At 38.4% G+C, this 25919-nt stretch overlaps 2 protein-coding genes across 5 annotated transcripts in view; both read right to left on the bottom strand.

The window, feature by feature from the left end:
• KIDINS220 (kinase D interacting substrate 220) overlaps positions 1 to 15328 on the bottom strand; it is a 75766-nt gene extending 60438 nt beyond the window's left edge. For all 3 annotated transcript variants that reach the window (XM_066547238.1, XM_066547240.1, XM_066547241.1), the window contains exons 1-5: positions 15208 to 15328; positions 7791 to 7940; positions 3422 to 3520; positions 1923 to 2021; positions 388 to 486 (exon numbers count right to left, since the gene is read on the bottom strand). In XM_066547238.1, coding sequence (XP_066403335.1) covers positions 388 to 486; positions 1923 to 2021; positions 3422 to 3520; positions 7791 to 7898 — 405 coding nt within the window. In that variant the 5' untranslated portion in view covers positions 7899 to 7940; positions 15208 to 15328. The remainder of the gene's footprint in view (positions 1 to 387; positions 487 to 1922; positions 2022 to 3421; positions 3521 to 7790; positions 7941 to 15207) is intronic.
• A 3714-nt stretch (positions 15329 to 19042) lies between these two features.
• Positions 19043 to 25919, bottom strand: part of MBOAT2 (membrane bound O-acyltransferase domain containing 2) — a 93523-nt gene continuing 86646 nt past the window's right edge. For both annotated transcript variants that reach the window (XM_066547236.1, XM_066547237.1), the window contains one exon: positions 19043 to 25453. In XM_066547236.1, the coding sequence (XP_066403333.1) occupies positions 25231 to 25453 (223 nt within the window). In that variant the 3' untranslated portion in view covers positions 19043 to 25230. The remainder of the gene's footprint in view (positions 25454 to 25919) is intronic.

Raw genomic sequence — 25919 nt, 5'->3', positions numbered from 1 at the left:
CTAAATTATTACGAAACAATTAAAGCAAATTATGGTTTCTACACTGCACACATTAGTTACTCGATTAACTTCTATAGTTGCAGAAAAATGACAGCTGTTATACAAGTATTATTAGATACACTACTTACCTTTTCTATGATTTCCTTTCCTGATAATTTGAATCTCAATATGAGCTATACACTAATTTGCTTCAATTTAAAAAAATTCAAAATTATTAAAAAAGCCAGTGGCAATAAAACAGATTATTAAAGCAAATCCTTTATAAAGTACAGTAAAAAAATATCATACTGCAAAAAGTGCAAAATGTTTGATCAAGATAATAAGATGAGTGTACAATTCAGGACTTCAAACATTTGGGAGGAGGAGATGTTTAACACTAAAACTTACCATGCCTGTGATGTTTGGATTTGCTCCTTTCTCAAGCAGCAGTTTAGCCACTTCAGTGCGACCTTTGTATGATGCCCACATCAGGGCAGTCCATCCTCCCTAGCAAACACAAGAATTGTAAAAACTGAAAAATACTTAGAAATATAACTAATGACTTTTACTTCATTCTGCATTTGTACTAAAACTATTCTGCAAATTCAAAATATAGTAAGGACTGACCACACAATGTTGTAATTCTATTTATTCAAAATAAATATTAAGCTCCTGTATGGAAGTACTGATTTCCTGTTATATGCAAAATTTGGGAAAACATCACGTTCTTAATGTTGCTGAACACTGAATTCAGATTTCAAATGCATACAAATCCAACCACTGGATTAAAAAAATACCAAAAAACAACAAACACATCGATGTCTTAAAGTCTAGATTCCAAATCAATTAACATGGAAAGTTTACCTTTGAGTTCTGTAGCAGGGAGTAATAAGAGCAATTAAACTACAATTCAAACTACACTGGTGTGCTCATTTAAGTGTGTAAGATAGGAGACAATAAGGTTTTCACTGCCTAAGGCATTTGACAGGTCAGGTAAACAAATATCATTTTAAAATAACAGTATACCTCCAGTAACTGTAAGCACAGTTTTTATTCATTTTTTTATATTCACTTTTGGAATGTTTGTATCCTTTGTATTCACTTTTGGAGATGTGAAAGATCCTTCTGACTGGCAGAGGTCTAGAAATCAAGCACTTGGCCATGTGAATGTGCTTAACGTTAAACAAAAAGTCTTGGTTTGTGAAGATGCCTCAGACAGAGTGGAACTTCAATTAAAGGAAGCACTTGAACTCATCCCTAGTGGTTTTCCACATTTTAACTTCAGCAGAACAAAATTAGTCCTTGCAGGTACCTAATTCCATATTCTGTCAATGGGGAGAATTTATAGCTCTTCAGGGCCAGCTAACCTTAGACTCATGTCAGCTTTTGTAACTCTTAAGATGGGCTGGACTGCAGTCCCCACTTTGCCATATAAAAATTTGGCAAGATGAATGAAAGTAAGTATTAGGAGACTGGAAACAAGGGCTGCTGTACGTGCAATCATGGCTGCCCAGAGTAAAAGTAAATACAGACAGGTATCTTCTGGGAAAGATAATGTTTATTTTACCAGAATACTTAAAAAAAAAAAAAAGCCACTACCACCCAAAAAAACCTCCAACAAAAAAAACCACAAACCAATCCTCCTCCTGCAAAAAACTCTCACAACACAAAACACACCTCAAAATCAAACTGTTTCAGTTTAGCTTTTTTTCCAAAGCAAATTAAGGGGGGAATAGCAGCCCCTAGTAAACTGCCATTATTAACAGTAAAGCAATCATTTGACAGCTGTAAAAAGCAATATTTAACTATATATTCTTTTCCTTTCAGCAGCACTGGGTACATAATGTAAAAATGAAAGATCTTTCCTTCTTTTTATGGAATTGAAAACCTCCAACTCACACAAGTGTTTTTCTATTTTATTTTTACACTAAGCCAACACATACCAAATCCCGATGCTCCAAACTGACATTATAATTGAGTAGCTCTGCTACAATAGCTGCATGTCCTTCTTTAGCTGCTGAAATAAGGGCTGTCCAGTTATCCTAGGATAAAAGGAAAAAATGTTATAAAGTAATATTCAATATTTCAATATAAGTAACCTTGTTTTTCAAATGTTTAATCCACAACAGGAAATATGAAGCCCTTAAAATAGCTGTCCTTTAAAAAAAATAACAATACTAATAAACTCACAGCATGCCAGTTATACCCAGGGAAATTCAGAGCAATTACTCCAAATATCCCCTCCAGTTTTGTGCTCTCCTACCCAATATCTAGCCCTTTCCACTCCTCAGTTCACTGCAGGTTATCTTAATAAATATATGGAGGAAGCAGCACCGACAAAGAACTAGAAAATGAGGTCAAGGTATTAAAAACTACTGAGAGGGAATGAGATGCTAACCAAGACAAAAGAAAACAGTGGCAGTAAATCTCCACAGATAGTGTGTGACAGCACTCAAGGGACTGATATGCAGGGTAATCTGGACCACAGCTTTTCACACTTTTGATCACTTCAGGAAGCTACATTTCCCCTTGCATTATGCTTATTTCCCCCCCACCGCTCAAAGCTCATCCAGGTGTGGAGTGATTTTTTATATGCTATACTTATAAAATATAGTAACAGTTTATAAGGTAGGTGCCCTTCCTAGAAGTATAGAAATTGTAGCATTTACAGCAACTGTAATAAAATGTCCAATAACAATAGAGACTTGGTTGGTTGGTAGGTTTTGGTTGGTTTGGATTTTTTAGGTGACAGATTCCACAGAAGACCTTTCCAGGATATCCATGTTGCTACACTTAAACTAAGTGCAGAAGTAAAAAAAACAAGTGATATCCTTTCCCTGGTTATCACTCTTCACTGGACTATACTGGACTTCACTGGAGCTTTCAAAACTTTCTAACAATATCTCTGTTCTATTCACCCCTTTTGAGCATCTTTCATCTGGAGTCAACCTCTTGCTGAGGCACAAAGACAATTCATAAATGTGAAACCTCTCTCTGCCACTGTTCTGAAATAATCCTTTAACCTAAATTCTCTCTAGGTTTTTGCTGTAAAAACACCAAAACCAAATTAAAAACCCCCAAACAAATAAAGAAAAATTCAACCCACTGACATACCTCAACAACACTGAGACGAACAAAATACTTGAACCTCATCTTTGATGCTGTATTTCTCCATTCTGATTTCCCAGAAGACACACCAGCAAATTCAGCAGAGATTAAGATGTTTTAAACATCTGAGGAATATCCCTACTCTTCATGAGGGCTCAGAGAAATACATGAGTTAAGCAATTTTGTATAAAGTTTCTCTTATGTGTCATCATTTTCCACCTGCTTTATTCCCTCCTGAGCTCAACACTAACCTAAATTCCCACTCCTTTCCTGCTCCTTGAAATTTCTTCTTCTTCCACTGTTAGGTGCCATCACATAAAACACTAATACTTACTGCATCTTCCAAGTTGCAATTAGCTCCCTTCTTGAGAAGCTCCTGGACAATTTCTAAATTGCCTTGCTCAGCAGCCAACATAAGTGGAGTCTGGCCATTCTGAAATCAAAGTGACAGGAAAATAGATGCACTGGGAAATTATGACAATGACACATATAACCACACAATAAAAACCCAGAAACTACAGAGCAACATTGTTCCCATTTTTAATTACCACTGAGAAGTAGTAAGAAGGAGTGGTGTTGAAACCACACTGCATACTTGCGATAAAAATGGAGAATATGGTATTAAATCCTGTCCCATAGGGCTTTAAAAAACAAACAGAAAAAAACCCAAACATTTCAGACATTAAAAAGGGCTACTAAAAGGAAAAAAGTTGCATTATTAAATATCTACCTTTTTGAATGATTTCCCCACTGAAGACATCTTCAGTACATGTTACATCGCTACAACTTGGAGTAACTCATTCACATTGTAAAAAAATTAATAAAGAAATATATCTACCTTTGGAAACACAATGGCCATTAAAACATGCACACTGATTCAGAGGAACAGTTGCTAAAGCACTGGAAAAAATAGTCGGGTTATATACCCCAGTTTTATCTCACAGCACAGAAAATAAAGACATCACTCCTGTCCTCTGCAACATGGGTTCTTAGCAGACAGTCTCATCTCAGGGAAGATGAAAGACAGAAAATCTGGTTTATTTGCCTTCAGAAGTACTTTAAAAGTCAGTTAGAATCTGTCACCCTTCAATCAGCCTACTTTTGTGTCAGCAAATTTCTGAGATACAATTCCTCTGTATGCTGAAAAGTAAAACTTGCTGAATTTTACAGTAAATTTATTAATTACAAGTTTAAAAAAATACGAGAATTTTTCCTGACCTTGCTTCTATATTTTCTCTGCACCATACAGAAAACCAAATTAACTAGTTTCTTAATAATGTAAAAGCTACATGTTAGGAGCTATATACCAGCAATTTCCCTGGAAAGAATAAAAATGAATGCAGAATCACAATACAGTAATATCACTAATCTCCATAACTGAAACTATTAACAATATGATTACTAAAGATACTTGATGATTCTTTCTGCTCTTTCCACACATAGAATCACAGAAATGCATGGATTCTTTCAAAATGGCTTTCTGGCCCATCAGCTGTTCCTTATGTAATTATATTTAGGATGTAATTTTTCACAAGGAAAAATTATGCCCTCATGTAAGTTTATGTTGTTATAATTGTACATTGTATACATTTAAAAGGACACCATTGCTTTTAGATCCTAAAGTATCTTTCGTCTCAACAAGAAGTAGTTTTAGGTCTGGTCATTTAAAAAAAAGGAATTAAAATGCTCAAAAAATCAAGAGAAAATAAAATGCTACTTTTTAGCAAAGAACAGCTCTCTTTGGAGGAGAAAACAGTCATAACTTCTGCTCTTTACGATATGCAAGTTAATAAGTTGGGAATACACATGCCAAGTGATTTCAGAAATCCTGACTGACCCCTCTTCCTTCTGGGACGACATCACTGGGCAGTGGATGCAGAGCTGAGACATTGTTTATGCCATACCTAGCAAGGATTTCAACACTGTCTCCCACAACCAGGGGCACTAATGAAGTACAAGCTAGACAAATGGACAGTGAGGCGGACTGAAACTGGCTGCAAGTGCTGGGCTCAGAGCACTGGGATCAGCAGTACAAAGTGCAGCTGGAGGCCAGTCCCTAGTGCAGGGAATCAATACTGGGATCCTATTTAACCCTTTCATGAAGGATGGGGCAATGGCACAGAGTGCATCCGCAGCACCTTCAGAGCCTGGACAAAGTTGGGAGGAGTGGCTGATGCACCTGAGGCTGATTCACCTCTGCTATGCAGAGGGCACTGAGGGGCTGGGCAGACAGGAACCTCACTGCACTGAGTACAGGTGTCTGGCTGGGATGTCCAGAGGGAACTGCACTGAACCTTGGTGAAGAGAGGCTGCACCAGACACAGGCAATTCCAGCTGGCTCCAACCAACCCACCTCAGGACACAGGACTAGATAATCTCCAGGGATCCCTTCCAAGCAATGCTTTGGCAAAACAAATAAAACCCCCTATTTTAGCCTAACCATTCTTCTCACCTCCTTCTGAACAGTTACTTTTGTTATCACTCTGATTGTCTTCCACAAGTGGGTAACACAAAAGCATAATACATTCCGAATAAAAGTATGTCTGGATAAGAAGAGGCTGTGGATGGTAAAATTATTCCCTTCTGTAAGAAGTGTCATACAGCTGCAGACTGGCTTTAGTTTTCTGAGACACATGCAAAATTTTCTATAGGGGTACTGAAAATATCCTTCCCTTTTTGTTAGAAGACCCTTAATGTTATAAGGTTTTAGCAACCATCACAAAGATTTCACAACACAGAAACAAAAGATAATTATTCTATCCGTGACCTCCAGATTAATTCTCAAAAGTTGTCCAAGAGTCTAGACACTCCACAACAACTAAAAGCCCATATTTCTCACACACACATCAAGTATGGTCTATTTGTACACCACAGCTCTGTCTAAGTGTTGGAACAACCAAATTATAAAGGAGCACACCTACATCTTTTTGGAGAAATCAATTAGTAGTGTCACCTTACAGGTTAGCGCTCTCACAGTCCGTGAGAGAACAGAAGATTCAGAATTGAACATGGAGAAGCTCCGTCAGTACCAAGAGCAGAAAGAAAGGCACATCAAGGGAAAGTGGAGGCTGTTAGGATCAAACTGCATCACACAAAGCAAACACCTATCATTAGCTGCTAATTCATGTGTCTGGTATGAGAGAGAAAAAAATCACACAAGCAGAAGGATGTGCAGAGAAAAGGCAGAGAGGCTGAGACTTGCCCCACTTAACTGAAACTGATGGTGTTAATGCAATAAAACTATCCATACACAACTGACTGGGACATCCCAGCTTTTCTGGCAACTGACCACAGTCAAGATAAAAAGGGTTGGTACAAAGGGTCGGTAACAATGTGGGTGATCCTACCGAGTCACAAGTCACTGCAGCCTGGGAGGTCCTGGCATTAGCAAACCTTAGCTTGCCAGCAATCTTTTTAGATCTCCAAAGGCATTCTCCTTTTGGTATTTTCTTTTTACCCAAGAAGAAAAGATGTCTTGGTAAGTCCAAAACTGGAAACTGAACAGCACTCAAAGCCACTGAATTCCAAGGAAGAGCTACCATTTAAACAAAGCTCCTATCATTACACATATAGAGCATGCCCGCAAGGGGTTTGAAACTGATGCAAACCACACACCTCTGTCTGCAGAAATGACCTTCTCCACTGCAACAGATAAGAAGACTGAAAACAACAGGTACTGGGGAAATGATCTCTGCAAAAAAGGCAGTTAATGAAACCCAAGACTACATTTAGTCCCACCAATAAGTGAAGAAAAATTTAGAAAAGAAGGTGAAGGCGGTAACACTTGATAATATCAACACGATCTGTCTGATTTCGGCCATGTTGTTGAAAGGAGTCGCCAGCAGAGGAAACAGACATTCCCCTTCTCAGATATGCTAAATGCCAGGTGGTGAGGTTCATGTGTATGCTCTGAAACTTAAAAATTCCCCCATCTGAAATACCTCAGCATATGTGCACACACAGCATGAACAAATGTGCCAACAATGAAAGAAAGCTGTCTTAATTGAAACCAGATCTAACAAGTACAGTAAGGCTAAATTCTGTACATTGTTGTCACATTTGCATGATGCTTTTTGGGTTTGAGTAATATACGCTATTGGATTTCTTTCCAAAAAAATATTCTTTCCATCTTATGCAGATTTGAAACACCTATCAAAATAACAGATTCTGAAAAACTGTCCTATAAACTCCCTACTGCATATCACAACTTTTGTGTACTCCTGGTAAACTCTAGACTTACCTCTTGGATACCTATTTTTTCACCTAGATGAGCATATGCTCATGTAAGTTGCAATACATGCTCTTATTTGGATTGTATAACAAAATATCTCTTGACTGAAAACCATGTTATGAGGCAAGGGTTATCATCATACCAGGTTTCACCACAACATGAACAGGGCATATGCAGTTGGAGGTGTGAACTGAGAAACAATTCTTAGCCACAGAAATACAGGTATAAACTCCATTCACAACAGAGCTGCATTTTCCAGCTCAGAAGAACACTCTAGAAAGCAAATACTATGAAAGATGCTTGAGGCACTGTCAGAGACTGAACATGCAGTGTTCAGGTTATGCAAAGTAAGCAATCACTTCAAAACAAGACTGAAATTTGTATATTAAATAACCAATATGATCTCACTAATTATTCATTCTATAGCTAATAAGCTGCAATGTGAAATTGACCTTTTAAAAAATCATCTTACCTCATTTCTCTCATCAACATCCCTGCATTTCTCAAGAAGTGCTTTCAGAGCAGGAACATTTCCTTCTTCTACGTAGGTCAACAGACTCTGGCTCATCAGACTCGCCATCTTCACACACTATTTGCAGGGCTTCCAGATAACAAAGCTTACCTGTATTTCAGGAAAGGGAAAAAAAAAACAGCAAAGCATAAGTAACAGCTATGACATTTGACATCAGAAAGCATGAACTGCATATGCTAATAAGTTATTGGCTGGGTACAAACACCTGCCATTCTCTTCAACAAGACACTTTGGAGATGTGCATTAAAAGGCACTACCTTTCCATGAAAAGTCTTAACTCCCTCTAGTTCTTAGAAAATTACAGAAATTATTCTGTTATGTGTTGTCTAAATAAATATTTTGAATGGAATGCACATAAGTAAATACAACATTATAGGAATATCTGTATATGCTACATACTTTATATCTATAATCCTTATCCTTGATGTGTATAAGCAGAGCATTGAGACTAATCAGCATTACAAAATACAGTGATGCTATCTAAATTGCAGTCATATGGAACTCTGAGAAACAAAATTTACTAAATCAGTTATCACCAACTTTATGCAGACATGCCTGCATGTGATGGCATGCTGTTAACTCAAGAGTCAAACATAACATGGCTTCTGTTAAGTGATTATGTTTTTAAGCTCTAATATGCAAGACAGCAAAGGTTTTTCTTTCTTAAGGCAGACCACTAAGAGCCATTTCAGACTTCATAAAAAGCTGTGCCCAGTAAGTTCACAGCACCAGCACTACTGTGCCAAATTTACACATACAAAGGGACAGAAGCTGAGTCAAAATTAAGTTTCACTGGATGCAGAAAAGGTCATGGGGATAAATAAAAGACTCCACCATCCCTTCACACCCTTCTCCTCACCAGTGGCTGACATGATCATGCCCTCTGGCTTTTTCTTTTAACGGCAGAGGAAAATCTCCAGTTTACTGTTAGCTAAAGCTTGGGCTATTCTCTTGCAGGGAGAAGCCAAAGACTAGTGGTTTCCCAGAAAATTATTCTTACTTTTATTCTCAAATCAAAGCAGACAATGAATTTTTCTTCAGTGCTTCCAACTGAAGCGGAAAAAAAGAGATGAAAGGAAGCCAGCAAGAACTTCACTGTACTTAGCACAGAGAAGTTAGTTTAGATTTGGAGATTTAAATCAAATAATCCAGCTCCACTTTAAATTGCTTACATAGTCACTAACACCATCCTTTCTCCTTTACCATCTAAGTATATATAGTCATACACACTGTTGTCAAGGTATGTTAGATACTACCTGAGCTCACGTACAGCACTGCAGCCATCAGATGACCCACTTACAGAAATGCCTTGTTCAAAATAAGGCCAGTTAATACCTCAGTTAAGATGACAGCAGCTCTCTGTACGTGCGAATGAAATTCAGGTGCACATGAATGACTAGTGACAAAAGAAACTACAGACATTGTTTAAAACCCACACCTAAAAAAAAATAAAATCTAGATTTGACACTTAAAGCCCAGCAGCAGTTTTCCTAGGCACTGCCCAAGCAGCCAGTCTGTCCCACAAGAAAGCTATAAATAAACTAAGAACACAAAAGGTCTGCCACGTTTACCCTACAGTTAAATTACCATCAAAGGGGGTGAGCAGCACAACAGTGGTGCTGTATTTTTGTCTCCATTTTTTCAGTAGGAGGAAGAGCCAATTGAGAGGTGGCAAACTTAAAAACAGAAAACCCACTAATCCACACAAAATACGAAAGGTTTGAAAAGAAACAGCAATTTTATTGATTTAGTGTGGACACATTGACTCCTACTGCCATTTCAGACACTAAAAATATCAGGAAAGTATGTGGTATCTTGCCTGGCATCCAGCTGCCAGTCCAGGACAACCCACCTCCCTTACAGACTACAGCAGAATCTTACAGGTGTCTCAGATATTCTCAGGCACCTAAAATGACATTAGATATTCACATGCACCTGTATTCCTCCCATTATTTTTTACGTACAACAACAGAAATAAATGAAACGTGACTTGTTTCTAGCTCCACTGTCACCACAGGCATTTTTTGTGTTTCCTTTGCTATCTCCCAGCTTCTCTCCTGTATCTGTACCATCAATCCCTATGCTATTTTCCATACCACATACTAAATCAAGAACTGTATTAAGAACATCAAAACATGACTAAAAATCTCTCACCAAATGATTTATACTCTGCAGTTGCCATCAAAACTTAACCAATTAATTCTTAGCTAGTGTGAAAAGAAAGAAAGTATTCAGCATTGCTTTTTCCTCAAAGTAAGATTCTTCCCTTGATGTTCCCTATGGGCATATTTCCTAAAAGCAGAGGCAGCCCTGCTGCACTGTAGATAAGCATCCTGCTTCAGAAATCCCAGCTGGCAACAGTGCAGTTTCTGCCTCCATGCAGAGCTGAATCCTTAGAGATATCTTAAACCTCTGACTAACAGCAAAACACCTGATGCCAATGAACACATCCAGAAATGTGTTTATAAACTCCATGTTAGTATTATTTTATAAATCATAAAAGATCTGTACCAGTGAAACATGTCCACGAATATTAGTATTTCTTGTCTCCTATGCTTCACTGTCACATAAGATCTCCTTCTTAGAATTAATAACAGTCTATTTTATAAAAACAAGATTCACAAGATCAGATGCTATAATTATGCATTTTATACTTTATATCCTTATACTTTTATTTGCCCTTTTTCAGGCAAGCTTCTTAGAGCATCCTAAAGATTAACATCACTGGAGGGCATTAGGAAAGCACAGTTTAGGGGCAACAACCACCACCAAACAAACAAAACTCTCCTCATCACTCCAGAAACAAAGATAAATTTTAAAATGGTGGTATTAAGGTTTTTGAAAACTTTGCTTTATTTCTTCCCCACCAAGAACAAAGAACAAGCCTGAAATAAGCCTGACTGGGTCTGTTCATGATACACTCATGACAGCAACTCAACATCAGCTGAATACAGTCACAGTCCACCTTTTCATTAAACAAAATGTATGTTACTATGTTATGAAAATCAGGCATTGTACTCAAAGTTCATAGGTGTGCCAGTCACTAAAGTGTGATTTCTTCCAGTGCTTCAGATTTATTTTAAGTAATCATAAAAACTGAAGCAAGACTCTGAGGAACAGTCTCTGGCTAGAGAAGTAATTCTACTCTGGTCCCTCTAATGAAAAAAGCTCCTGAAATTTATTTTCATACAGTTTTCAAACAACCCTGGAATAAAAAAAAACAAAACTCTAAGGCTTACCCTTGACCAAATTAAAGGACGAGAACTTAATCCCTGCCAAATTTCATAAATAGAGTGCAAAACCGGGATCATTCAAGATCATCCTATACATAAATGGTCCTTAATTGCTCAATTAACACAATTACTTTCTTTGACACAGAAGTATTTTCACAACCTATAACAAAAACTTCAGTTAAAAAACCAGGATTCTATTTGGAAACCAATCCCTTTTCCAATAAGGATTCATGCTGTTATTTTTCTCTCCCACCTAAGTGAGCTAATTTCCAGTGCAAAAACCTGCTCTTCATTCACAACCCAAACTTTCAAGCTTGGAAATCTCACTATGCCCTTGGGGCAGCAAATCCTGGTATTTTACAAAACTAACAACACACCAAGAACTACAAAATCATATAAAGTGCACAAATGCTCAGGTGAAGGCAATGTTTGCACAGGGATTAACCTGTTTTTGTAAGGCTCTTGCATCCTGAGCTGAAGCAGACATACATTATCACTGTTTTGGAAAGACTGCAAAAATTTGTCAATTAAAAAAAAAATAGTTTCTCTCAGCAGCACCAGTATTGATAGCAGAGGTCCTGATAACTCAAATCTGCAGGTATTTTATGTATTCTCAGAACCTTTTATGAGTTTCTTATATAAGAAATATTACTCACTAAATTTTCCAACTATCACAATTTTTACATAGATCTTCTGCATGTTTTTATTTATTGTGCAAACGGTGATCTTTTATGAATAAATACCAAAACTGGTTAACAACTCTAGCATTATTGAGAATATCTATTGAAAACACGAAAAAGTCAAGATAGTAATAACGTTAAATTCGTACTTTTCATTGTACAATGAAAAAAATTGTTGCCACTTTTTAATTCCTCCTTCCTTTTCCAGACACAAAAGCCACCTTCCCAACATGCAACACTATGGCAGATCTTTCAGCTAACTATAAAAGGAAATAATTACTATGCTGCTGAAATCTGAGCACGTACAACTCAAATGTGTAAATGCACAGCACTTCACCCTTAAGAACTGGAAACGCCATCTTTTCAAATTTAGATTTTAAAAAGGTGAAACATAAGAATTGTACACGTTAAATTTATTATAAAAAACTAACATAATCCAGTTTCATATTCTCACACATTTTTATGCTTTATGATGGCATAAAGAAATGAAAAACATGCTGAAACATCACCTTTACTTACAGCACACAGAATCTCAACTAACACAAGCATTGCCCAGCCTTAACAATAATTTATTGTAATCCCTTCCTAAATTGATACACTTCCTAAACATCAAGAGATCAAAAGTCAGGCATCACATGAAGTGGCAAATATTTAAAAATATTCTTTCTATTGGGACTGAGTCAATCAGGATTCTGTTTAAAGAAGAAATTTCCAGAACAGCTGAAATGAGTCTCTAAAAATATGAATTTCTGGTATCCAGAGTCAGAGAAAAATAACAAATTAAGTTTCTGTAAGTAGTCTACACCCACACTTCTTCTCCAGTGTCTGAAATTCCAGTGTGACTAATGACCTTATGCTGCATTTCTGCTTTCCCTATTTATCTGGGAGCATTTATTCTACTTCTCTTAACCACATTTCTGTTATCCAGGTGAGAAGAATTTTTTATAAATTACCTTATTTTTTGTTACTTTATCACAAAGAACAAAATTGTGTAACTCTAAAATATCAAAAGACACAAAAAGGGAACTACAGCTAGACACACAGACATTCTTCTTTTGAAACCTGAAACTAATATAACTAAAAAAATTGCATAAAAGGAGGTCTCTATTGTCATCATCAAAACTGCACACAGCAAGAAGGAGGAGAAATTGATAATACACAAGGCCTTCTTTTCTACCTTATGCACTCAAAGCAATGACCATTTCCAAATATTGTAGTGATGGATTTTTTGTTAGTTTTAATAAAACAAAAGAGGCTGGAGATTACATATAAAAGACTGGAAAGATGTAAATCTATACTTAACATGCAAGGCTGGTTGTCAGATGACAGCAACTATCAGACATGCCCATATTCCACTCTGGTTAAAAAAATCAGTTAAAATAATGTGTGAAGTAGTTGACAACAGGATTTATCAGAGAAATCCGTCCATCTTTGAGACAAAATTTAAATATGGTCAATGAACAGTAACATATTGTTAAGAACATCTGAATTGTAAGACAAAATTCAGTTCCTAAACAAAACACAAGGTGCTCAGTCCTACAAATCACTATTTCAGGTTTTAAATACATCAGATAAAGAAAGCAAACAGAAAGTTACCAATATTAAGGGGTTTCTTAAAATTATACCAACCAACACAAATCAATTGTCAAAACCTGTACAAAATACACAAAAGCACAAGGAAGTCTGCAAGGTCATCTGATACATTCTCATACGGCCAACACGTTTCTCTGTATCATAAAATCAAGGGTATGTTAGTCACAGACACAAGTTATATGACAAAAAAAACTAACTTTTGGAACGTTTCCACTTAAAAAGAGTGAATGGTGTGATGTAGAACTTTAAACTAATATGGCACCATTTCATAAGCTGTGGTCACATAGAATTTCAAACAGATATTAATTTCTTAATAACCAATTTATTTTAAATAAACACTGTGACAGAACAAAAAATAGATGGCTATCCAGTAGACAAAAAGATGGGTTTTCTTACATGTTCTGATCTCAGAAAAAGATCTTCTGTTTTTCTGTCCATTTCTTTAGTATTTGATGGGGGGTAGGAGTGGCAGGTAATGAATCAGGTAATGATTCAAACACTTTTCCAGCAAAAGACATATTACTGCAATATTCCATCATTAATCCTTTACCAAAAGTTACAGAGGGGAAATCACTTTTCCAACCAATTTTTAAGCATATATGCAAAGTGGCAAAGCCCCACAACCTTTAAGACATTTTGCTACTCTTCCAGTGATGCCCTGTGGCAGGACCTGAGGCAATGGGCAGAAACTGAAACACAGAATCAATTAAGCTGGAAAAGACCTCTGAGAAATCATTGAGTCTAACCTGCAGCTGAGCACCACTATGTCACAGGCCAGGGCACTAAGCGGTCATTCCTTAAAAACCTCCAGGGTCAGTGACTCCAGCATCTCCCTGGGCAGTCCATCGCAATGTCTAACCACTCTTTCTGAGAAGAAATTCTTCCTAATATCCAAGCCAAACGTCCTCCCACACAGCTTGAGGCTACATTCTCTTGTCCTATCACTTGTTAACTGGGAGAAGAGGCTGATCCCCACTTCGCTACAAACTCCTTGCGGGTAGTTGTAGAGAGGAATAAGGTCACCCCCGAGCCTCCTTCTCTTCCAGGCTAAACACCCCCCGCACTCCGTCAGCCTCTCCTCATAGGACTTGTGCTCCAGACCCTTCACCAGCTTCGCTGCCCTTCTCTGCATTCAAAGGAGTCTCTGTCTGAACTTGTTACTGAGAGAGTGACCCAGCACTGGCACAAGTCGCTCGGAGAAGCTGCCAAATCTCCTTCCTTGCAGACACACCAAAGCCCTCTGGGCACGGTCCGGGAGATCCACTCTTGCTGTCCCTATCCGAGGAGAAGGAGTGGACCCTACGACCTGGGGAGGTCCCTCCCATCCTCAGTCGTTCTGTTACTCTTTACCTTATAAAATAGATGCCAAAAACTTTCCCGACGAGTCGAACCCTTATCTACCTTTCCAAGTCAACAAGAGAGAAACACCGTACAAGAGTCTCCTCTACCCCCAGGACAGGGGTGACAGGGCCCCCCGGCCGTGCCCGCGGCACCTGTGGAACGCTTCACCCACGGGGCGGTGCCCCCGACACCCGCACACCGAGCCCGGGCCGCCCCGCACACGGCACCGCCGGAGCCCCGCGATGCCCAGCGCAGACCGGAGCGGGCGCGCCGCCGCCCCCGACCCGCAGCCCTGCACTGAGGGGACCGGAGCGTGAGGGGACGGAGACCGGGCCCGGGAGCCACGGCAGCCATGAACTGCCCGCGCCCAGCGCTCCCCTGAGGCCCCGCCGGAGCGGCCCCGCCGCGCCCTTTGTTTGGCAGCGGGAGCGCCGCCTCCCCCACAGCCCGTGCCCTTCCCCTGCCCTTCCGCGGCCGGCCCGTACCCGCCGCCTTTCCGCCAACACTCACCCCACGGCCGGGCGGTCTCGGCCCCTGCGGCGGCTGCCCGGGCCCAGCAGGAGCCTGACTCGGAAGGAGGCGGCGGTCCCGAGCGCTGCTCAGCTGGGCCCGGCGGCGCCCGCCATCTTCCGCCACTGCACTCCGCCCGCCCGGGCCGTGACGCGCGGGGGCGGCCCCGCCCGGCTGAGGCCGCGCCCATCGCCGCGGGCGGCGGCAACAGCCGGCACGGGCACTGCCCTGCCCGGGAGCTTCGGGCACCGCCGGCCCGGCTGAGCCGGAGCGCAGCGCTGGGCAGCCCAGAGGATGGCACCGCCCTGGAGAGCCACCAGCAGTCACCCCCCGGGTGCTTTCTGACAGAAAATAAGGGGGGAAAGGGTAGTGAACAATTGGTGCCTGATATACGGACGGACTAGGGACCGAGAGGCTGGAAAGCAGCGCCGCGGAAAGGGACCACACCTTGAGCCCTGCGGGCAGTTTTGGGCACCACAATATAAGAAAGACATTGAGTTGTTAGAGAACGTCCAAAGGAGGGCAACGAAGGTTGTGAAGGGCCTTGAGCCGTGGAAATGCGAGGAGTGGCTGATGTCACTTGTCTTTAGTCTGGAGAAGAGAGTGAGGAGAGGCCTCAATGCAGTTACACCTTCCTCATGTGGGAAAGAGGAGGGGCAGGCACTGATCTCTTTCTTCTCTGTGGTGATCAGTGACAGGACCTGAGGGAACAGCATGAAGCTGAGTCGGGAGGTTGAGGCTGAATGTTAGAAAAAGGTTCTTCACCCCGAGGGTGGTTGGCACTGGAACCGGCTCTTCAGGGAAGTTGTCAGCACCAAGGCCAACAGAGTTCAAGAAGCGTTTGGGCAATGCTCTCAGGCCCATGGTGTGACTCTTGGGGTTGTACTGTGCATGACCAGGAGCTGGACTTGATAATTCCGATGGGTTCCTTCCAACTCAGAGTATTTTATGTTTCTGTGGTTTATACACAGAAGATGTGTCAGTAACCTCCCAAGTGCAGCTCCTCCTTTATGGCTGGGTTGTAATTTCCATACAAGCTACATAACCCCAGCTGGCTTCTGTGCGTACTCAGGAGAAGGGTCTTCACATGGGCAAGGTCTTTTTGACTTTCATGAGTGATTTTTAGTATAATAATGAAGACAGACCAACTACAGGATCCATGGACCTTGAATCTTTTGCCAAGGTGGCAACATGTACATAGACATACATCAATATCTTTATTTACTTCATCCTTACAGCTTGTTAGCTCCAGGATGTCCTGACTAAGGGATGCTAGCTGCTATCTGTTCTACTGAATACATCTCCTTTCTTGATGAGTAGACTCAAAAGAATATAAAGACCAAATATCAATTACATCCTGATTTAAGAGAATTTTGACATAATGCAATACCACCACATACCGTGAGACCCACCAGCTTCTCTCAGACTCCCCCACAGCCCAGATCTCCAAGAAGCTTTATGGGTATTTTGAAAATTTCCATCTTCAGCACAGTCCAAATCCATGATAATGGATGCGTGTAATTCATCTGGACAACTGGATGAGAGATGACCTCTGATGACTACAGCAATACCATCTCCACAGGAGATGACAGAACCTTGCCTAAACCAATGATGGCAACAGAACAGCCAGGGAAAGGAGCACAGTTCCCACAGTACTGCTGATTTCTAAGGTTACCGAGTTTCAAGCGTCAAAGCATTGATTTAATTCTTTATGAGACTGAGATCTTCAACCTCAGTAAAGAGCCATGACTGTTTCCTTCTTAAAGAAACATCTGATAGGTCTTCCTCTATATCCCAAATACTTATAAACCAGAAACCACGCAGCAAGGGCTTTGCTCATTTTTTTAAGCATGAATTCTCCAATGACCTTAAAGTCTTCACACCCTGATAAAGTACACAGCTTCCTTACCTGCTCTAAAGTTGTTAACACAAACAAAGGCACAAGCAGTGAAATTCAAAAGCTAAATCCACTTAATCTTGCACCAAAACATTGTTTCAGCTGAAAAATGGAAAAATTAAGAACATTCTCCTTCTTTACACTTATTTGCAGAAATGAAATGTGAGCAAATGGAGGATGAGTCCCTGCAGTTAGTGTGGGGCTGAAAAGGGCTCTCTGTGCCACCTGAACATATGCATAAGGGCCACTGCTCAAGAAGAGTAGTCCTGATGCTTCAGGCATCCATAGAATCTTGTGTACCTAAGAGAAACCACAGTCTGACAAGACTGCCTGTGTTAGCCTCTTAAGGTTTATAGATTTTGAAACACTTTCAAGATATTACTCTTTTTTCCACACTTTATACAAAAATGTGTATTAGTATCTCACTTCATAATCTCCCATCACCCAAATCCTTATTCCCATATCATAGTGTTCCCACCCATCAGGTCTTAGCTGTGTTCTCACCATTAATTTGTAGTTACAAATTTCAGGCAGAAACAGTAGCTCCTTCCCTCCTGCATAAAAAGGAACTGTACAAACACTCTGAACATGGAGGCAGAAAAGGCAGTTTTCTGTATGGTCCTTCACTATCACCCACTTTTGCTACAGATGGATCCAGCTCCTGACATCCTTGTGCTCCTCTAAATTTTACCCTTGCTTAGATTAGGAGCAACACTTTCCCACCAGTGACTAATTCACATAGGCAGTGAAACATGGTGCAATTGTTATTTATTCAGTTTGAAAAGATCATGTGCAGCCCCCATGGAGAAATAGCTCCTTTGCTACGATATATGACCACCTTAGGAAGAGCTGTAAGATGTACTGCCAAACTCTGGACAGATCTCCAACTCTCACCTAGTAATTAGGTTGAAGACATCTCTCCCTAAAACTACTTCTGTATTCTGTACTGAAACATCCTGCATGTTATTAGGAAGTTACTGAGATGGAACTAAGTTAATTACAGGCACAGGAAAATATCTGCTGGCTCCAGGATTCTCTCAATTATGACTCCTTCTGTGCAGCAACAATTTACAACACTTATGAGGACACTTCATACTCCTGAATGACTCTGTTGTGAATGTGTATTTGAGAAGGCAATTTCCATTGCAGTCTAACTTCTAGTTAAAATGACAACACCAGACCTTCTAAAATTTCATCTGTAGTCCTTTGAGTTGGAATGGCAAGTATTTCCATCTCCTGTGATACCACTTGCTAAAAGAGAATTCTAAACACAAAGAGAAAATGCTTCAGTGTGTGACAGGAAGTGATGGAAACAGCCTCTCTTTAGTAGTGACACCTAATATCTCTTATTTTCTCCAACACTCTAAGCTCACACAGTAAAAACCTGCAGGTCCAGGAGGCTCAGCCAGCTCTGACATACTGTCACCAGCCAACAGAAACTGCCTTAGCAGAGTCCTGGAAGCTGAGTTTCAAAAAGAAAAAAATGTGCATGTTTGGTACGCATCTAGCCCTGCTTCTTTGGAACCAGCAATTAAAGCAACAGCTTCTCCAAAGCACTGAGTTTGATGTCTCAGTTATGAGGTTTCCATTTCTCCAGATAAAAACACCCCAGTTGTCACATGCAGAAGCAATGCTCATGGGGTAGCAATATGCTCTGAGATGGAGGGTTTAAATTGCTTCAGCACCTTTCCCAAGTAACAAGGGGCTAGACTCAAAATTCTGTTTACTAGCTCTACTGAAAAATAATTATATACATATACTTGTATATAAGCTCTAGAAAACAAACTAAATAAATGCAATTTTGAACTAGAATATTCCAAATAACAGTGTAAATGCATGTAATGTATATTTAGCAACCTAAAAGGAGAAAGTGCATTAAAATAATTTTCTTCTTCACCACTCATTAAAGACAGACAGCAAAGAATTTAGAAAAACAAGTTTGCTTTTTTTAAACTACAGTTTAATCAGATTTAAAGACACAAATTAGAAAAGAACATTTATAGGCAAGTTAAAAACACCTTTAAAACATAACAGCACACTGCTTCTGCAGCACTGCTGAGACAAATTAGAAGTAAGTAATTATTAAAATATCACAATCACAGTGTAACTAACAGTGGTATTTTAATTTTACCATACACCAACACTTAGTTTATGGATCTGTTGAAAAATAACACTTTTTAAAAAATATATATTTTGGAATAATAAAAATGAAATTCACTGACAATGTATTATAATCTGAACCAGGAAAGGCAAATTTAGGAATACTGTAGCTATCCACTTTTAGGGGTGTTCTCTCACCTTAACATACGGGTGGTTGGAGGCATAACTACTTCTGCATTGAGGTAAAACTATTCCTTTGAATGTGTAACCAAGGCAGGAAAGAATAAAGTTCCGTATTTTAAATTCTTAAATTGAATAACTTATTACAACATCTTTGAATAATGCTATATTACCCATCTTACACTATTTTTCATCCAATACATTTTGAATGTTCTCTTCTAACTGATCTAGAACACATCTGAGGTCTGGGATTTAAGAGTAACTACCTAATTACTATTGTAGCATTTTGACACCTTTGTCACAGTAAGACACATCAGCAGATTCTCCACAGAAATAGTCAACACCACTGGACAAAAAAGGTACAAAGAAAAGATGTAAAGAGAACTGAAAAACATAGAGAAAGGCAAAAGATGCATAGGCAAATACTCCTTAACTTATTGTAGTAATATTTGCACCTTTAATAAGCAGTGTTGCATTTTCTGATTACCAATCTCTAGGCACCCCATTTTCTCTATTTTTTTTTGTTTCAGATTACACTGTCCCAGTTTTCAAGTCTAATCTGGCTAGAGCATGGACCCCAGCTATCTATTCATATGACATATTATAGTGAAACCTAAATGAAAATCCAGCCTGGGGTACCTCCCCCTTAGAGAACAAAAGGAAGGAAGAAGATTGTGCAGAGGTCTCTTTTGCCAAGAGGTTTGTTTGGAATAAGGTGCTGGACTGAGTCACTAGCAAGACAAAAACCTTCCTCCAGAAGTAGCCCTACCTCAGATCTCAGTCTGAAGTCACACAGTTTTTCAATTCAAAATTTATGCAATGTTTATGTGGATATGCACACAGGTTCAGAAAATCTAAAACCATCTACAATCAAGACCAGGTCTAAGTCACTGAACACACAGCTAATGCACAAATGATGATAAAGTGGCAAAATTTGCTTTTGCACATTTGTATACCTAAACTGAGCAAAACTGTGGTTTAAATATTTAATGTGATGAAAATGGATACATTTGGTGGTTAGATTTTGTAAAAAACCTACAAAGAGCCCATTCTGAAATAAGTTTTAAGAAATCTTTTTTTTTCATTTAGCTTTGACCATAATAAACAAGTGTTGCAGTATTTGTAATTGTAACTTTGCAGGGTGACTTTGTGGATGCCTAGATTTCATGATGTTTGCAAAATGTCTACATTAAGACAGCAATCATGTCAAAAATCCAGCCAGATGTAGTACAGAGCAGCTGCAGCCTGGGTCACAAGCAAGCACAACCTCTGCCAAGCTGTGCACACAGGGTTGGCTCCCAGTGGGAACCGTGGAAACCCTTCCAGCCACAGATGGGACATGTTCTGACCAGAGACTTCTCCACCGCCATCCTTTCCCACCAAGACTCTGAGGATGAAGATCAACAGTGCAAACTAGCTGAGATGCAGACAGATCTGGTAATCTTATGAGAGTAGGCTCAGTTCACTAGAGTGCCTGCTTACTTATTCAGAGTAGCATTTAAATACTTACTGAAGTGCTTATTGTCAATTGATTTTTAAACAGGAAAATTAAAAAATACACCAAGTGCAGTTCAGAGTATTACTGAACCTAAATAAATACATAAAGGTCAATCATGTAGCGAAATGCTGTCATGAATCAGCACAGAACTAATGTGTATTTTTTTATACATAGTCTGCATCTTATTAAAAATCCTAAATTTATTTCCATCTGTTTTTCTAACACTGATCACTTTTCTACATAGATGGTAGTATTTCAAAATTTTCAATGAAAATTAAATTCTCAAACCTGATTTCAGAATTCAATGAGAATTACAAAATGAAAGAATTAAAGATAAGGGAAATGAAAGCCTAAATTATATAACTTGTGCTTTTAAATTTCTATATCTTTCAAGGCCAACTTATAAAGTTGAACATGTGAAAGTTTACATATAAGCAAGTTACACATTTTTATGCAAACACGAAGACACATTTGATCATGTATTTAAACAAATTGTCAACAACTTATTTGCAAAGCTTCTGAGAGAAAAAAAAAATCTAAATTTTGTTAAAATTACTTTTGATATGAATTAGGAGGTGACGATCTCAACCATCTCCTCTGCATCAGAAGACATTTTACCACCATCCAAATCAATGCCATCAAAAGAGGCAAAACTACCTGGTGTGCACCCTGTCATAGAAACCTAGCATTTATATTATTACTTATTCCCCTGGGGAAAACAGAACAAGTTTTTAAAGTGTAAATTTCTCTAAAAAATAATTTACTATATTGGTAAAACTTACACCATATGTCAGTGTAGAGCAGGGAATATACCAAGGTCTCTCCATGGTCTTCTCACTAAAGTATGATTTTTAATCAAGAGCATATTGAAATGCATACCAATATTTTTACATGTAATACATCTTCAAATGTCACAAATTACTGAAATCTTGTCTACATGTCAACTTAAGGAATGGCCAGGGAAGAATAAGTTTCCTGAATAAGAAGGGAATATCTGTAACTGCAAAGCTAACAAAGCCTTTTTGATTACAACAGTAGTGGTCACCACTGAAAGTATTATTTAAATATGTAATATATATCTCTCTCATTCATACAGAATCATATAAGTTAAAAAATGTTAAGCAAGCAAATAGTTATGATTGGGGTGACTGCATTTACTAACTGACAATAACTCATTAAGTGCCTGAATGAACGGTTCACAATAGGCAAATATCTGCAAAGCACCATAAAATTAGGAATGATATGTTGCATTTACTTTTCATAGTGTGCTGATCTGAAATACAGGAAACACTTTTACTTTTTGGATATACATTATTTAATGAGTGAAAGAATACTTTGAAAACCATGTTTCCTTCATGTCCAAAACATTTATAGGAAATATACTTTCTACAATTTTTGTTAGGAAGAGCAATAAGAATCACTTCCATCCTTTCAAATTCAGTATTATCAAATGATGTGTGTAAAACCTGAATATTATCTAAGCATTGGGGCTGGCTGCTCTTGACTTTCTGACTGACTGGATAAAACAGATCCAGTGTGATAGCAAGGCAGAAAATGAGTAAAGCAGAGGGAAAGAAACATCAAAACCCCAGTCTGACTAAAATCAGGGTGCTACCATTAAAATAAAACAGTTCTTTCCATAGTCCCCAAGAGAATTCATTCTTGGGAAGAGCAGATTTTTATTCAAAGTACTTTTATATTTAACAATGGCATTTAAAGGGTAAATCCTAGGACACTATACTTAAATTCTGTGCAGAATTACTTCAAATATTTTTCTTGTGTTTCAATTACTGAGTTCAAATCATGAAGAAAAAAAAGTCGTGTCCAATTTTGAAACCTGTACTTTGCCACCTGTGCTCAATGAAAGTGTGAATGTATTTTCTTAGTTGTTTCAACCTCCCAAGATACAACATACAAAAGTTCTGAACAAAACTGTACCTCTGAATTCACTCATGTTAAAGTACCAGTCTGCACAACCCTAAACCTTATTTTCTGGGAGCCTTTACAACTGTTTGCATATTTCATTAAGAAGAGTTAGCCTCCACAGCACACATGGGCACGCATGCCAAAACAGTAAATCAAGAGTACGAGAACATAAATAGGAAAACAGCACGTTGTACTGGCATCCAAAAGTGGTTTTTTTTAAATAGATTTGGAGACTGCACCAATAAGATGAATTTAAATTCAAGAGTAACAAATGCTGAAAGAATCAACCTTATTTCTACTTACCCACCCAGAAATGTGCAAATCTCATTTGTTCCTTTATGTAAATGTCCCTTCAAGCGCAGAACGCAAAAAAAGTCTTTCCTGATTCTGTATCTAACAAGGACAATCAAACAAACTACCATACCCTTACTCATTAACAAAAAGAAAACCATAATGTGGTGTCAAAGAAGTTTATGACAACCACAACCCCGTGTAAGGGGAAGTCTACCTGGGCAATCAAAGTAAGGATTTAGAAGTGAGATTATTTTATCTTAAAGATAATACACCTGTCACTGAAACAATGAACATCCCTCCTCATCTAAACAGACTCATCCACTCTCATTTCATATTCAGTTCCCCCTTTCTGAGTAGATTAATTAGTGCTAACCTACATATATGGGAAGTTATGTTCTCTTCTTCCTGGAGTTTTAGGCAAGGAGCCAAGGGCCAGAGAGTTATGACAGCAAGGAAACAACTCTGACCTAACTTAGGGTCTGGTTCTTCAGGGAGTACTGTGATGATTTTTGCGGGGCAATATCCCCAAAGCTGAGGACCATCATTGCACTTCTGGCAGTAAGAATACTCATCCAACTGGAGCTAGATATTTGATTAAAACTTTAGGTTTCAAAATATTATGACAAAATTTTCTTAATCACTTGTTAGTTATTAATCAATCAGCTGCATTATTTTTCTCTGGTATTATTTTGTATCTGGTTTAAATTAAGAATAAACCCCACATGGATAAACATCTTGTATTTACTTTAAAAAATTTTATGAAAATACAGAATATATGCAATTAAAATGTAGCCCTTTAACAGTAGTACTCTAGCACTAACCATCATCACTATAAATGATTGGAAATAGATATAACCAGTACATTGTTTCCTTGATTTGTGGAATTACACTTCCCTAATTCAGACAGTCAGATATTCTGAAGGACTTCTTTCATTATGTTACCCAGAAATATGACATGAAATTTGCATCTAAAATTCTAATTCAAAGAAAAAGCTTTTCCTCAAATTCATGCACTTCTTTGGATAAAGGTTCATCAATTCTCAAGCATACAGAAATTGGTTGTGATAGTCATTTCACGTTTGACTACCTATGTGCTGGAGCTTCAAGGTAATTTTGCTATTTTATACTGAAGGCATCATCAACTAACTGATGCCTGAAAATTCAAAATAACTTTAAGTATTAAAAATTACTTTTTGTAAAACAGTTCTATTCTAGAACAAGTATTTATGGTATTTAAGGGCAAAACTGCACTTTCATTGAAATCCCAGTGCTTGCACATTGTCTTCTGTGCCTTGTGGCTGCTTTTCCCCCTCTGGCTGCAATGCCCACTTGGCAGTGTATTATTGAGTTTAGGTACTTTAAAGTAAAAGAAACCTACATTAGAGCTATCAGCTACCAGCTTACCCTGGAAAAGGTAAATCTTCAGGTGTTTTTAATCCGTTCAGAAGGGCCATTTTAATCCATTCAGAGTAATTTTTCTCTTTATTAAAGAAACCTAACTATAATTTGGCATCAATGTTTACAGTTCTGTAATGTACTCTAATAGTTTGAGATAAGAAAACCCTCCAAATACTGAGATGCTTATTGCAATTCCCTTTGAAAGACTCCAAAGTCTTCTAGCGACTTTGCATTTCCTCTCATTATCTTCTTTATAGCACATAGTGTTATATATTTGAAATACTTTCCACATAAAATCAAACTTGAAATACCCACTTAGAAACAATATTTCAGTAAATAGAGGGTTTAAGGCAAGTCATTCCGTTGGAAAATTAATTTCCATTTGTTAATCCTAGACTGACACAATTTTATTCCACCCCATCAGTGCCTTGGGATACACAACGTACATTCAGCAGAGGGCACACATATGACCCTATGGACATACGTTGCAAGTCCTGAGTGCCCATTGAAGTAATGGTAATATCTTCATATAAGGCGTGACCCACAGGGACATGGCATGGGAGGGGTTAGTTTGTTTTGTTTCCAGTCTTGCTATTGTATGTGATTTTTCCTAGGTAATGCATTCTTTTCTTACTAAATATCTTTGCAAACAAATACAAACCCCTTTAAAAGGTGCTAAAAATGGGTTTCTGAAAACATACAAAATATATTCATCATAGTATTTCCTCAATCACTGTTTTAATGCTTGATATCTGCAGGTTATTTCTTGTTTCTGACTGAAACTATTATTTGTTGTGGAATAATTGTTCTTTTGCAAAAGACTTTCTTCTTCTAGTTTTCTGGACCACACAGGCTGGACACTTTCATGCTTTTTACTTCCTTTTTGAGTTCTTTTCAATGGAAAAACCAACAACACTAGGATGCTGGCAATATGAAGACAGAAATAGCAGGAGCTAAAAAACAAACAGAAATAATAAATCAGTGAAACTCTGACCACTCCAACAAATATACTTGGCACATAAGATATGAAAACATTAATATTTTATTTAAGAAAAGTAAAATAAGGGGAAAATTAAGTCTTCCTTCACATTATTTAGGACTGTATAAAGTGAACAGAAGTCTGCTTTCAACTTTTTTCAGAAGTTATTTCTGGGAAGTCAATATTTAGTCTTGCTATAAAATGTTCCAAGGGCAAATAGTAATTTCAAAGGTATCCTCTGGTTTTGTTTTTGGCTGGGATTTTTCCCCTGCCCCCTGAAAAATAAGTCTGTTATGACAGAAAAGTGTGAGCAACACAAGACACACTGTTCAAGCACTAGAAATTTGCTACAAATCAATCTCAGAATTGTATCACTAAAATAGCTTCAGAAATTTTCTGCCACTGAAAATACTTCTATTCCAAGTGAAAGAAAAGGAAAC

The sequence above is a fragment of the Molothrus aeneus genome, chromosome 3 (genome assembly GCF_037042795.1).
Source record: "Molothrus aeneus isolate 106 chromosome 3, BPBGC_Maene_1.0, whole genome shotgun sequence".
Classification (NCBI taxonomy): Eukaryota; Metazoa; Chordata; class Aves; order Passeriformes; family Icteridae; genus Molothrus; species Molothrus aeneus.
Note: the sequence above shows the minus strand (reverse complement) of the source record. Positions and strands in the feature narration are given on the sequence as shown.